The 14,023-nt window shown below is 40.4% G+C and overlaps 1 protein-coding gene across 3 annotated transcripts in view; it reads left to right on the forward strand.

The window, feature by feature from the left end:
- Positions 1–14,023, forward strand: part of LOC108970448 (microtubule-associated protein futsch) — a 110,341-nt gene that overhangs the window by 93,767 nt on the left and 2,551 nt on the right. Inside the window, exons 3-6 of one of the 3 annotated variants that reach the window (XM_018935843.1) lie at positions 86–124; positions 4,976–5,173; positions 5,269–5,523; positions 5,614–13,928. In XM_018935843.1, coding sequence (XP_018791388.1) covers positions 86–124; positions 4,976–5,173; positions 5,269–5,523; positions 5,614–13,928 — 8,807 coding nt within the window. The remainder of the gene's footprint in view (positions 1–85; positions 125–4,975; positions 5,174–5,268; positions 5,524–5,613; positions 13,929–14,023) is intronic. The other 2 variants (XM_018935846.1, XM_018935844.1) reach the window with 2 other exon arrangements.

Genomic DNA, 14,023 nt, shown 5'->3' on the forward strand with positions numbered 1-14,023 from the left:
ATTTTCAACAATAAAAAAAAATTAATTAAAATTAAAAAAAATTAATTCTTACTAATCAATATTTTATTTTGTCTTATCCTTGCAGCTCCCCTACAAGATGCAACTGAAATTCAACAATACACAGGTAATTATGGTTAAAAAATAACTAAATAATTGCAGGGGTTATATCCACGTGTAATTTCGAAAAAAATTGTTTTTGTTTTTCTGTAAATTTTTTCTGAGCTACATGTATATGAGCATTTAGCGAATTTAAGCTATTCTAAGAATTCATATTTTATTAATAAAAGTATTGGATCCCGTCGTTCCTGTGGAAGATTTCTCGAAAGTCCTCCATAGAAAAGTGTTTGACGGTGAGGAAGATATCTCTCATCCAAATTATCTTAAATAAAAAAAAGAAAGCCAAAAGAGTTACTTTTAGGATAGATATACAGGTAATGATCGCAGAAATAGTAAACATTTTGATTTTAGACAAAATGCTGCCTTCCCAAAAAAAAAGCTTTTTTTCACGAAAAATTTGACTTCAAAAATCGAAATTTTTTTAGAAACTTTATTCCTTACCTTACTATTTGAAAATATCGTATCGAGAAAAATCCATTTAAAGTTTTCCTCCTACTCCGGGTTACGGTTAGAGTTACGCTCATTACTCCAAAAAAAGTTACCGAATTACTTTGAAATTTACAGACATTATTCTCGAATATACCTGTGCCCAAAAAATAAGGTGACATTTGAATTTAAATTGCGCGCGTCGAAGGATTTGGAGTATTATTTTTTTTTTTAGGTTGGTTGTACTGTCAGTCACATTTATGTCAAATTTCATGTAAAAATATTCATTAGTTTTTGATCTACGTGTCGTTTTGTGAGCTGCTAAAAGTGAGTTTTCCAAAAACTGAACCTATATCGTTCTGTAGCCACAAATATATATACTATAATATGAAAAGCATTTTACCATTGTCTCACAAACGCATATAAAGCAAGATCTTATCAAAGTTTAAACCCATAATTTAGCTAAGTCACCTACCAAAATATAAAAATTCGCAGATTATGTGATTTCTAGAAAAACTAGTTCGTTTTCACAGAGCAAAAACTATGTATGAGTTCACTTATATTATCAACTTTTGCTCTTTTTATTAGCAGTTTTCATATTTTTAAGCACTTTGAAACCCTACTTATTTCAACTGATCTTTACTGGAAAAGCAACCTTAAACACTTAATCAACATGAAAAGTTATGCAGCTAGGCTTATTTGAAAGGTTTCGAACTATATAGTTGGTTCTGCATAAGACCACCGCGAAGTAGTATTCAAAGCTTTGGTGTCAAACCAAATAGACTAAATCAGGGATTGCTTTTATATGATATTTGTAGCTTATTATTTGAAATTTAATTTTATCTATTAGCTATTGCATTGCCAGAGAAAAATTCAGGCAGCAAAAAAACTACAACTCTTAAGGCTTTGACCGAGTTATCCAAATTTGATATTAAAAACAGAAAAGAGGTAACCTTTCTTGCTGCGAAGCTATAATACCCTTCACAGAAAAAAATCTTTGTATTGACTCTGTCAATTTGTATGACAGCTACATATATTCCATGACGGTCCGATCTTTACAATTTATTCGTAGATCGTAGCGTTGTTTTTGACTTGTCCAATAAAAAAGTTTTCCTTATAAGGACTTAATTTTTATCAGTCAGTTTGTCAGACAGATATGCATATCTTATAGTGAATTAGTTCGTATATTTATACTCAACTTTAAAGGATACGTCATACTTGTCATAACTCCACCGCACTCCTTTTAAGAAGCTACAGCTAAGAGATACTCGTAGGTTGAAACTGTATACACAGTAATATCATGACCAGGCAATTTCGGGTTCGGCCTTCACATTTTTCTAAGAATCCTGTCCTAAACTCAATATGTACCAAACATCTAAGCTCATATTTTTCCATGCATTGCATTTAAATCATGTTCATAATACTAGTTTCTAATGATAATTTGAAATAAATGTACGAAGCGATTATCTAATGATGATTGCCACTTATAAACACATTAAATGCCTCTAAGCGTACATTAACAGCTCATTTACACGATTTAAATTGCCACTTAGTAAATAATGTATTACTATAATGAAGCATAAATAGTCACAATTTAATTGTTAAGCGGTAAAAGAAATTTACAAATAAATAAAAATAACTCAAAACAAACGTAAAAGTTAAAATAATTTAAAAATTAAAAATCAAAAAAGTGCAAAATTAAAAAAAATTTAAATTTAAAAATTAATTTAAAAAATTAAGACAAAAATTAACCAAAAAAAACTAAAATAATATAGAAAAAATTAAAAAAAATAAAATAAAATAAATTAATTAAAAAAACTTAGAAGTTAAAAATTAAATAATTGGAATACAAAAAACAAATTAATTAAGAATAAACATAAACAAACATTGGTAACAATGATAAGTAAAGTAAACACAACAAACACTGTCCAAATTGTTTATGACAGTCACACCTAAATCACCAAATCTAACAGCTAAAATCACAAAAATAATGACATTAGCTTGTCTGATCGCTATAACTTAGCACCGCACATACATACGTACAAACATATTTATATAGAACTACATTATGACCTGGACACGCCAAACGCTAAACGATTTGACAGCTCAGTTCATTCAATCATTCAATTGCTCCTAAGCGCATAGGCGAGAGGAGAAAATCAACACACAATCCCAACTTTAACTAGTTGTCTGTCTAACACCGCCCCTTATCTACCCGCCACCCGCACAAAAGTCGTAAATTATGGTTTACTTTTATGGCGTTTTATTGCAGCGCGCGATATTCTATTTTTATTACTACGCTTTGTTTAATTTTTTATACATTTGCTTTGTCAGATTTGTTTTTTTATTTGATACAAATCTGTTTAAACACGAGTTCGCCGCCGCCACTTAAAGTGCTATTTAATGTTTGTTTGGTGTCAGTGAGTTATGACAATTCACTTTTGTTCATTATTTCACTGTTTCATTGTCTAATTGTTGACAAATGAAAATAAACTGTAAATTAGCATGCCCTCCTCTCCACTCCTCTACTATCCGAGCTCACGTGCCTTCATAAATCATAAATTATTCTCACACAATTTATTTATTTGGCTGTTCACAAGTTTTGTTTACAGTAATGTGGATGTATATGTGTGTGTGTGTGGGTAGCTATTTACACTAATCAGCTGTTCGTTATTGTATGTAAATAGCATTTATTTTTTGTTTTTATTTGACATTAATGTGGTCGCGTGTAGTTGGGCCAAATGGCTTATTAATTTATTACATTTGTTGCCTCTGATGTTGTTGCAGTGTTAATGTAGTGCGCTTAGTTAATTACAATTACATTATGTGTCAGATTAATTAAGTGTAGGCAACAAACATGAATTATTTGTGGCTGAAAGTGTAATGAATCTCGGTTATTTAATGAAGCTATAATTACGAGTACACATACATACACACGACAGTTATAATAAATAATGGTAATTTGTAATTAGGCGAATAAACTTTTTAATTTAATAATTCTAAAATGTTTTGAAGAAAAATTGCTTTTAAAATACTTTTTTTATGCTGCCGAGCGCTTCTGAATTAGATTTCTGAGATAGGAAAAGAGAAAGAAAGGGAGAGAAATAAAGCAAGTATAGTATAGAAATATAGAGGTATAGAGAACCGATGAAAGCAACCGAGAAGTCGTCCAATAGAAGACGATCTGTTAAACTACTCAATCACTCATCACTTTATATAAAGAAAATGAATGGATGTAGTGATTACTACTTGACCAGTCGTGGGTTGAAATATTGACTAAACCGACAGATAATATAATAACTCAAAAAAGTCTTTCCGCTGATCTACTATTTGCACTAATTCTGAACTCCTTTTAAAGTTCAATATCAAGCTTCAGCCAAACATGTTCCTATTAGGTGGTGAATGTTATTTTCTCGCTTTTTTGTGAAAACCAATTTGGTTAAGAAAAACTGCTTCTGAAATATAAAATAGCCCGCTTTCGTGGGACAACCTTTTTTGTGTGTTATTGTTAGAACTTAGCTCAGATCCTCAACGTTTTGCAAAACTGACTTCGGCCACTGTAATTAAGCAAAAGGAAAGCAAAATCAAAGGTCAAAGTGTCTTTTGGCATTTAATTCTATATACATATATTATATATAACACACAGTTAGAAGGCCGAAAAAAGCGAAAAAACTTGTATATTTGTTGATCCAAAAATTTTTACACATAATATGGTATCTTTCAACAGAATTTTCAGACAAAGTATTAGTAAAAATATTTAGTTGGAACTGCCGCTGATCTCCGGGAGCTCCTCGCAAAAAAGACATTTTGCGGTGACCACTATATCTCTGAACCGGATCTCCGGAAATTAAAAAATAAACAGATATTGTTAATGTACTGTTAAAATTAGTACCTAATAAATCGAAGGAATTATCAAAATAAAATTTGTAGACGAAATGGTGGTTTGTGGAAAAAAAACTCGATTTTTTATCAAACTTTCAGCTTTAAACTAGTAATAAAAAAATATTAATCGGTGAAAAAAAATCGTCGGTTATTACTATAAAATTTATTTAAGAAGCTCTGTTAAAATTTGAGACTAATCGGCTTAGCCGTTTTCGAGTATTGTTGGTGACCGACTTTAAAAACATCATTTTGAGAACAATTATTGCGAGCAATGGTCCATCACATTTGAAATCAAATCGTCTTGTTATGTCTCCAGAGGCGGTGAAACTCTCAACCAAATACCCAATAAGATTTTAACCTTTTCTGGTCTATCTAAGATCTATCACTATAGTATATACAAATAGACTTCAGGCGGTATATGTGAGACATTCCTGATATTCTATTAATTTCCACTACTTTACATATCCTCTTTAATGATCTATGTAATCATATTGAATCTCTTATTACAATCTGTTTACCTCCAATTTCGCTCTTTTGTACATTTTTGCAGAAGGCTGTTATTACAATTACAATCACTACAATGAAGGCGATAGAATATTGACGAATGAACCCTGCCTGAATTGTACCTGCCATAATAAGATGCTCATGTGTTATCTGCGTGTCTGCCCGTTCACGAAGCCAATCGGTCACGACTGCATTGTGGAGAAGCGTGAGGATCAGTGCTGTCCGATTATCACATGTCCCGAGGGTAAGTTACCACGCTAATCATTTCAGCTCAATTCATTAGACGCTGCGTTGCTTTTATACAAATCTCACATGCCATTTCTTTTACTCCACACACAGTACCAGTTGATATTGCGCATCATGCACCCGAACCAGGCACTGAGCTCAGCATTCCCGAGAAATATGGCTGCAGCATCGATAGTAAATTCTACCCAGAGGGCGCACAAGTACCATCGAACCCAAATAAACCCTGCGAGCTGTGTTACTGCATCAAGAATCGCACTTCGTGTTTAATGCAAGAATGTACGCTGCATATTGACGGTTGCACGCCCATCTACAACAAGGGTTCATGCTGTCCCGTGCGTTACAATTGCGGTAAGTTTGCCAGTGATTTTACAACCGCAGCAATTTTGCTGCAGCCCACATTAATTTGCAACTCTCTTTCGCCTTTTCTCACACATTTAGATCACGAGAATGACATTTTGGAATTGGAGGATCATTCGTCGACCACATCCACCACCACCACCGAACGTCCAACGCCTGGTTTCATACTCACAACCACCATGTCGCCCTCAGTCTCCACCGATTGTGTACACAATGGCGAGGTCTACGCCGATGGCGCGTCCATTACTGGCAAGAGTGCCTGCGAACATTGCTACTGTATGCGCGGAGATATTGTTTGTGCTGTACAAGAATGTGAGATGCCAATGTTGGCCAGCAATGGTAAGAGTTGTCATGCATTGCCACCAGCCGAAGGTGAGTGCTGTCCAAGCAATTATGTCTGCGAAGATGACTCAGCTACAACCGAAGCCTTTGAGATCACTACTGTACCGTATGCTAAGGAAGAAGAAGCAGTTACTGCTACCCCCGATAAGGACCTGCATGGCGCCATTCCAGTCGAGGATATTGAACTGCAACAACACATTGATGAAGATGAAGAAGAAAAGATATCCACAGATAAGCCCGAGGTCGAAGTCGAACAAGGAGTGGAAAGTAAACCTGCCGATCAAGTTACTACTTCAACTCCTGATGTGGCAGCAATTGGTGCCACCGAAACAGCGGTAACAGCAAAATCTGAAGAAGAACAAAAGGAAGAAGGCATTGAGGATATTGAGCGTGTTACCACCGTTAAATCTGAAGTTGCGACTGAAGCTGCTATTGAAGAACAGAAGACGGAAGAGCAACCGACAAGTACTGAGGCTGTTGAGCACGTATATGGAACAACAGCTGGACCTGATGGCACCAAACGTATTGGTATTGACATTGACGAGCATGACAAGGTTACCGCTGAGCCAGCCGCTGAGGAAGAGGTCACTACAGTACCAAGTACTCATGTGGAACATAAGCCAACAGTTGAATTTGCCGACAGAATTGATACTGAAACAGGTAAACCGATTAATGATGAGACAGCAGCAACTATTCAACCAGCAATCGCTGAAATACCAACCACTGTATCCACACCGATGAAAGCTGATAAGGAATCCGTTGAGGACACAAGCGCTGAGACAGTCGAAAGTGAGGAATCAACAGAAACATCTGAGGAAACTATTGCTGCACATGAGAAACCAACGACTACACATCGGCCCGTTGTTGAGAAAGAAAGTTCTGAGGAGTCCACAGAAGTTGCGGAACAAGAAGCCCCCACCAAACAACCAACCATTATTGTATCTGAAGAGGAGCCAGAGAAATCCACTACGCAGCGGCCCGTTATTGAGCAAGAAAGTGCTGAGGAGTCCACAGAAGTTGCGGAACAAGAAGCCACCACTAAACAACCAATTGTTGTTGTATCTGAAGAGGAGGAAGAGAAACCAACAAGCACAGAGGTCAGTAAGGAGGGCAGCGAGGAATCAACTGAGTCTGCAGAAGCTGAGGTATCAACACAACAATCTACAGAAATCTCAAGTTCAGAAGAGGAAATACCCGATATGCAATTGCCAGCTGTTATACCAGGAGAGGGTGACTGTTTGGTCGGCCACAGAACTTACGAAAATAATACAATCATACCAACGGCGGACGAGTGTGATATATCTTGCAAATGTATTAGCAGCATTGTTGTTTGTCAGAAGGTTGAGTGCAATATCCCAGCAGATATTACCAGGTGTGTTATCGATCCAGCAAGCTCTACGAAATGCTGTCCCGTATACGTCTGTGAACCACAAGAAACTGCAGCAACTACTGCGCCCATTGCACAAGATGAAGAACAGACAACAGTTGCTCCTATCTCAGATATTCACATACCTGCTGCTCCTACTGAGCAGCCAATGTCTCATGTCAAGGAAGAAGAAGAACCAATTGTAGAAGGTACAGCTGCTGCAGAAATTGACCAATCCGCATCGATTACCGAAAGTGGAGAGGAACAGACGGCTACAGCTTCACCTATCGCACCTGCTACTGAAACTGAACCAGAGAAGACTGCTGTCGCACCTATCGTGGACGCTGGACACGTTAGTGTTCCAGCTGCTGAGGAAGTTGAGAAGATTACTGCTGCGCCTGAACATGAAGGTGTTCCATCTGTCGAAGAAGACATTGCTCCAGAAATTACTGAAATTGAAAAGGCGACTGTTGCTCCTGTTCCTGAGGAAGTTGAGAAGGTTACTGCTGAACCTGAAGAAGAAGGTTATCCAACCGTGGAAGGAGACAAAGCCACTATTGATCACGAAGTTCCTGAAATCACTGAAATTGAAAAGACTACAGTTGCTCCAGCTGTCGAGGAAGGCGAGAAAGTTACTGTTGGTGCTGAAGAACAGGGAGGTGTTTCATCTACTGACCACGAAATTCCTGAAATCACTGAAACTGAAAAGGCGACAGTTGCTCCAACTGCTGAGGAAGGTGAAAAGGTTACTGGTGTACCTGAAGAAGAAGTAGTTTCAGACGTCGAAAAGGCAACAGTGTCACCAGTTTCTGAGGAACTTGAGAAGCCAACATCTCGTCCAGCATTCGATGAAGGTGAAAAGGTTTCCTCCGTACCTAATGAAGAATCAGTTTCAGACGTCGAAAAGACAACAGTATCGCCAGTTTCTGATGAGGTCGAGAAGCCAACATCTCGTCCAACATTCGATGAAGGTGAAAAAGTTACTGGTGTGTCTGAAGAAGAAGTAGTTTCAGACGTCGAAAAGGCAACAGTTTACCCAGTTTCTGAGGATCTTGAGAAGTCAACATCTCGCCCAGCATTCGATGAAGGTGAAAAGGTTTCTGCCGTACCTGATGAAGAATCAGTTTCAGACGTCGAAAAGACAACAGGTTCACCGATTTCTGAGGAACGTGAGAAGCCAACATCTCGTCCAACATTCGATGAAGGTGAAAATGTTACTGGTGTAAATGAAGAAGAAGTAGTTTCAGACGTCGAAAAGGCAACAGCGTCACCAGTTTCTGAGGAGGTCGAGAAGCCAACATCTCGTCCAACATTCGATGAAGGTGAAAAGGAGGAACCGGTTACAGTCGGTGAGGATATTGAAGAGACTACAGTCGCCCCTGTTTCTGAAGGTCCTGAGAAGGTCACCTCTACCTCAGTGGAAGATATACCAGAGAAGGTTACTTCGATTCCTACAACAGAAACTGAAGCAGCTACTGCTGTACCAATTGCTGAAGGACAAGCCAAACCAACAACAGCTCCTGGAATTTCAGAGGATACTACTGCCATATCCTCTGAAGAAGCAAGCGATGAGGTTACTTCTGCTCCTGGTATCGAAGGTATTGAAAAGGTTACCGTTCCTCCTATTTCTGGCGAAGAAGATAAGGAAGGTGTCACAACTGTTCCCGCAACCGAAGAAATTGGGAAGACGACTAGAACTCCACCCACTAGAGAGCCTGAGAAAGCTATTAGTGAAGAAGCTGAAGAATCCACTACTACTATTGTGGATGAAGAAAGTGATAAGGCTACTATTGCTCCTGGCGTTGAAGAAACTGAAAAGGTTACCGCTGCACCTAGTATCGATGAGGAGGGACATTCTATTCCAGCCTCTGAAGAACCCGAAAAGACAATTGGTGGAAAAGCTGAGGAGCCCACTCCTATTCCTGTGGATGAAGAATTCGAGGAAATCACTTCTGCTCCAGCTGTTGGTGGAATTGAAAAGACTACTTCAACGCCTGTATCTAGCGAAGAAGAGAAGGAAGTTGAGCATGTTACAATTATTCCAGCAAGCGATGAAATCGAGAAGACAACTAGTGCTACTGCCGCTAAAGAACCCGAATCTATTGACGAAGAAATTGAAAATATTACTTCCGCTCCTGCTGCCGAAGAAGAAGAAAAGGTGGAAATTCAGAAGACAACTAGTGCAACTATTCCAGAAGAAGGGGAAAGAACAACAGCTTCTCCCGCTGTTGAAGATGTGGAGACTAGTACTGATGCCTCTGCTGTTCCTACCTCCGAAGAAGAAAAGAAAGAAACTTCTGCTCCTGGTTCTGAAGGTATAGAAAAGACAACATCCCCTCCTCTGTACGAAAGCGTAGAAAAGGTTACTGCTGAACCAACTGTCGAGGAAGGTGAGAAGGTTAGCGCTACTCCAACTGTCGAAGAAATTGAGAAAACAACTATTGCTGCCATCGCCGAAGAAACCGACAAAGCTACCGCTGCTCCAGTTGATAAAGAACTTGAAGAGGTCACTTCTGCCCCTGTAATTGAAGAAACTGAAAAGGTTACCCAAGCGCCAGATGAAGGAGAAATTTCATCATTTACTGGTATTCCACGTCTTGACTTGGATATTGAAGGACAATCGGGTACTGCCGCTCCTACCAGGGATACAGATGAAAAGGAAACCGAAAGTGTTGCGGAGGCCGAAAAAGTCACTACTGCTCCTGAAATCGAAATATCTGACAAAGGTACTGCAGCTCCAGAAATTGAGGAAGCCGAGGGAAGTGGACAGGTTGAAGAAGGTGAAAAGGCCACTGTTGCTCCTGAAATCGAAGATGTTCACAAAGGTACTGCAGTTCCTGAAATCGAAGAAGCTGAGGGAAGTGGACCGATTACATCTGAAGGCGAAAGTATTCAGGAAGGAGAAAAGGTCACAGCTGCTCCTGGAGTCGAAGGTGTTCACAAAACTACTGCAGCTCCTGAAATCGAGGAAATCGAAGGAAGCGGACAGCTTACATCAGAAGGTGAAAGCATTGAGGAAGGAGAAAATGTCACAGCTGCTCCTGGAATCGAAGGTGTTCACAAAACTACTGCAACTCCTGGAATTGAAGAAACTGAAGGAAGTGGACAGATTACATCTGAAGGTGAGAGTGTTGAAGAAGGCGAAAAGGCCACTGTTGCTCCTGAAACCGAAGGTGTTCACAAAGCTACTGCAGCTCCTGAAATCAAAGAAACGGAGGGAAGCGGACAGATTACACCTGAAGGAGAGACTGTTGAAGAAGGCGAAAAGGTTACTGCTACTCCTGAAATCGAAGTTGTTCACAAACCTACTGCAGCTCCTGAAATTGAAGAAACTGAGGGAAGTGGAGAAGTTACATCAGAAGGTGAAAGCGTTGAAGAAGCCGAAAAGGTCACTGCTGCTCCCGAAATTGAGGAAGGTCTTAAAGCGATCAGTGATCAGCAGGAAGGCGAAGATATTACATCTGCTTCAGTTACAGAAGAAATTGAACATGTTAGCGCAGGTCCTGGTGCACAGGATGCTGAAGGTGTGGAGAAATCTACTCTTGCTCCTGAATTCGAAAGTGTTGAAAAGATCACTGCTTCACCTACTTTGGAGGAGACTGAAGAGTCAACAGTTGCTCCTTCACAAGAAATCGAAGGAGCCGAAAAACCCACGGCCTCTCCTGACATCTCTTATTCCGAAGCCGCAGAGAAAACTACCCGCACACCAGAAATTGAAGATATTGATAGAGCCACTGAAAAGGTACCTGTCGCATCTGAACACGATGAAGGTGAAATTTTGGAGAAAACTACTCCGGCTCCTGTATTCGAAGGTGTGGGCAAGGTTACTATTGTTCCTGATATCGAAGAACTTGAAAAGAGTACCGTCGCTCCTGGATTCGCAAAGGATGAAGTTCCTGAAACTGAGGAAATCGACAAAGTTACCGCCGCTCCTGGCACCGAAAAAGTTGAAAAGCCTAGTGATGTTGACCATATTGAGGAAGGTGCTGAGAAGGCTACAATCGCTCCTGAAGTCGACGAAGCTGAAATATCTACTGCCGCGCCCACAATCGAAATTGACGAAGTTCCTGCAATCGAAGAAGCCGATAAAGTATCTGTTACTCCTAGTAGTGCGGTATCTGAAAAAGAAACCGTTGCTCCGAGTGTCGGAGGTGATGCATTTTTGGAAAGTTCTACTCTCGCTCCTACCCTCGATGTCGAAGGAATTGAAAAGGTCACTGCAACTCCGATTGCAGAAGAACCCGAAAAGGAAGACTTTGAAAGAACCACGGTCACCCCTCAAGCCGAATCTGCAACTAAAGTTACGGCTGTTCCAAGTGCTGAACAACCTCAAGAAGTTGCATCTGCTCCTGGAGCTCAGGATGTTGATCATGAAAAAGTCACATCCGCTCCTACGGTCGAAGAAGAATTCGAGAAGGGTACTGCTGCTCCGGGAGTGGACGCTGGAATTGGTTTTGATGACAGCATGAAAGAAACGAATGACTCTGCGATTCATAAAGCAGATAAACACACCACTATTGCACCAACTGAGGACGAAAGCCAAGGTGTTACAATTCCTCCTCGCTTGGACATGGACATCGAAGAAGCCACCGTTCAACCTATTGTACCATCTCTAGAAGACATAAATGTTACTCCTGCTCCAGCAGTAATAGCTGATTTAGAATCAGTGGAGGAAAGCGATACATCAGTGGAATCAGAAGAAGAGACCACAACTGAACACAAAGTACAACATATTGCAGAATTCGTTACAGATCACATCTTGCATAGCACTACTGAAAGTGCTATTAAGCCCATTGAACCATCCAAGGACGAGTTGGAAGCTTCTGGTGAAGAAGGCGAAAATATTGAGGATATAACCGTTGAACCCGCTTTGAAACCACAATTTGTGGGCGCAGACATGGTTGCAGTTACAGATGAGCCTACAGCCGAGGAAGAGACTGCGAAACCTGAAATCAGCAAGGAAGCTCAACCAGATGAGGCAGATAAGGAGAAACAACCTTCTCCAGCTGCTCCAGAAACCGAAGCTGAAAAAGCAACAGCAACATCGAAACCCGAAAAGGAACAAGAGAAACCAACGTCAGCTAAACCACAACACGTAGCCGATGAACAAGAATTTGTCACTGCTGTTCCGGAAATAGATACAGTCAAGGAAGAGCAACACACCACGGGCAAACCTTTAGTTGAGGTAGCCGAATCCGTAACTGAATCTGAAAAAGAGGAACAACTGGCCACAAGCAAACCTCATGTCGAATCAGAGGAAGGAGAACAACCTGCAACAGCTAAGCCTGAAATTGAATCTGAGACCCAAGCTACCGCCGTTCCTGTGTCTGAGTCCGAAGAAGAAAAACAATCTGCAACACCTAAACCTGAAATCGAATCCGAAGAGGAGGAACAATCAGCGACAGCTAAGCCTGCAGTTGAATCTGAGATCACAGCAACAGCCGCTCCTGAAGTTGAATCTGAAGAAGAGAAACAACCTGCAACAAGTGCTCCGAAAATCGAATTCGATGAGAAGGAACAATCAGCGACCGTCCAACCTCAGGTCGAATCTGATGAAGAAAAAATCTCAGCAACAGTCGCTCCAGTGACTGAATCTGAAGAAGAAAAACAACCTACAACAGTTAAACCTGAAATTGAATCCGAAGAGGAAGAACAGCCAGCGACAGCTAAGCCTGCAGTTGAATCTGAGATCACAGCAACAGCCGCTCCTGAAGTCGAATCCGAAGAAGAGAAACAGCCTGCAACAGCTAAACCTGAAATTGAGTCCGAAGAGGTAGAATCAGCGACAGCCAAACCTCAGGTCGAATCTGATGAAGAAAATATCTCAGCAACAGCCGCTCCTGTGACTGAATTTGAAGAAGAAAAACAACCAGCAACTGCTAAACCTGAAATTGAATCCGTAGAAGAGGTAGAATCAGCGACAGCTAAGCCTCAGGTCGAATCTGATGAAGAAAAGATTTCTGCAACAGTTGCACCTGAAATCGAATCCGAGGAGGAGGAACAATCAGCGACAGCTAAGCCTGCGTACCCAGCATCAGCCGGGTTCGACGAAGAAAAACAACCTGCAACAGCTAAACCTGAAATTGAATCCGAAAAAGAGGTAGAATCAGCGACAGCTAAACCTCAAGTCGAATCTGATGAAGAAAAGATCTCAGCAACAGTCACTCCAGTGACTGAATCTGAAGAAGAAAAACAACCTACAACAGTTAAGCCTGAAATTGAATCCGAAGAGAAGGAACAGCCAGAAACAGCTAAGCCTGCAATTGAATCCGAGATCCAAGCATCAGTCGCTCCTGAAGTCGAAGCTGATAAACCATCTGCAACAGCTAAGCCTGAAGTTGAATCCGAGATCGCAGCAACAGCCGCTCCTGACGTTGAATCAGAAGAAGAAAAACAATTTGTTACTGCTAAACCTGAGTTCGAATCCGAAGAGAAGGAACAATCAGCGACTGCCAAACCTAAGATCGAATCTGATGAAGAAAAGATTCCTCCTGTTACTGAATCTGAAAAAGAAAAACAACCAGCAACAGCTAGACCTGTAATTGAGTCCGAAGAGGTAGAATCAGCGACAGTGAAACCTCAGTTCGAATCTGATGAAGAGAAGATCCCAGCAACAGGTGCTCCTGAAATCGAATCTGAAGAAGAAAAACAACCTGCAACAGCTAAACCTGTAATTGAGTCAGAAGAAGTAGAATCAGCGACAGCGAAACCTCAGGTCGAATCTGATGAAGAAAAGACCCCAGCAACAGGTGCTCCTGAAATCGAATCTGAAGAAGAAAAACA

Source organism: Bactrocera latifrons, unplaced genomic scaffold, assembly GCF_001853355.1.
Source record: "Bactrocera latifrons isolate USDA-ARS-PBARC rearing strain unplaced genomic scaffold, ASM185335v1 scaffold_3, whole genome shotgun sequence".
In the NCBI taxonomy this organism is placed as follows: Eukaryota; Metazoa; Arthropoda; class Insecta; order Diptera; family Tephritidae; genus Bactrocera; species Bactrocera latifrons.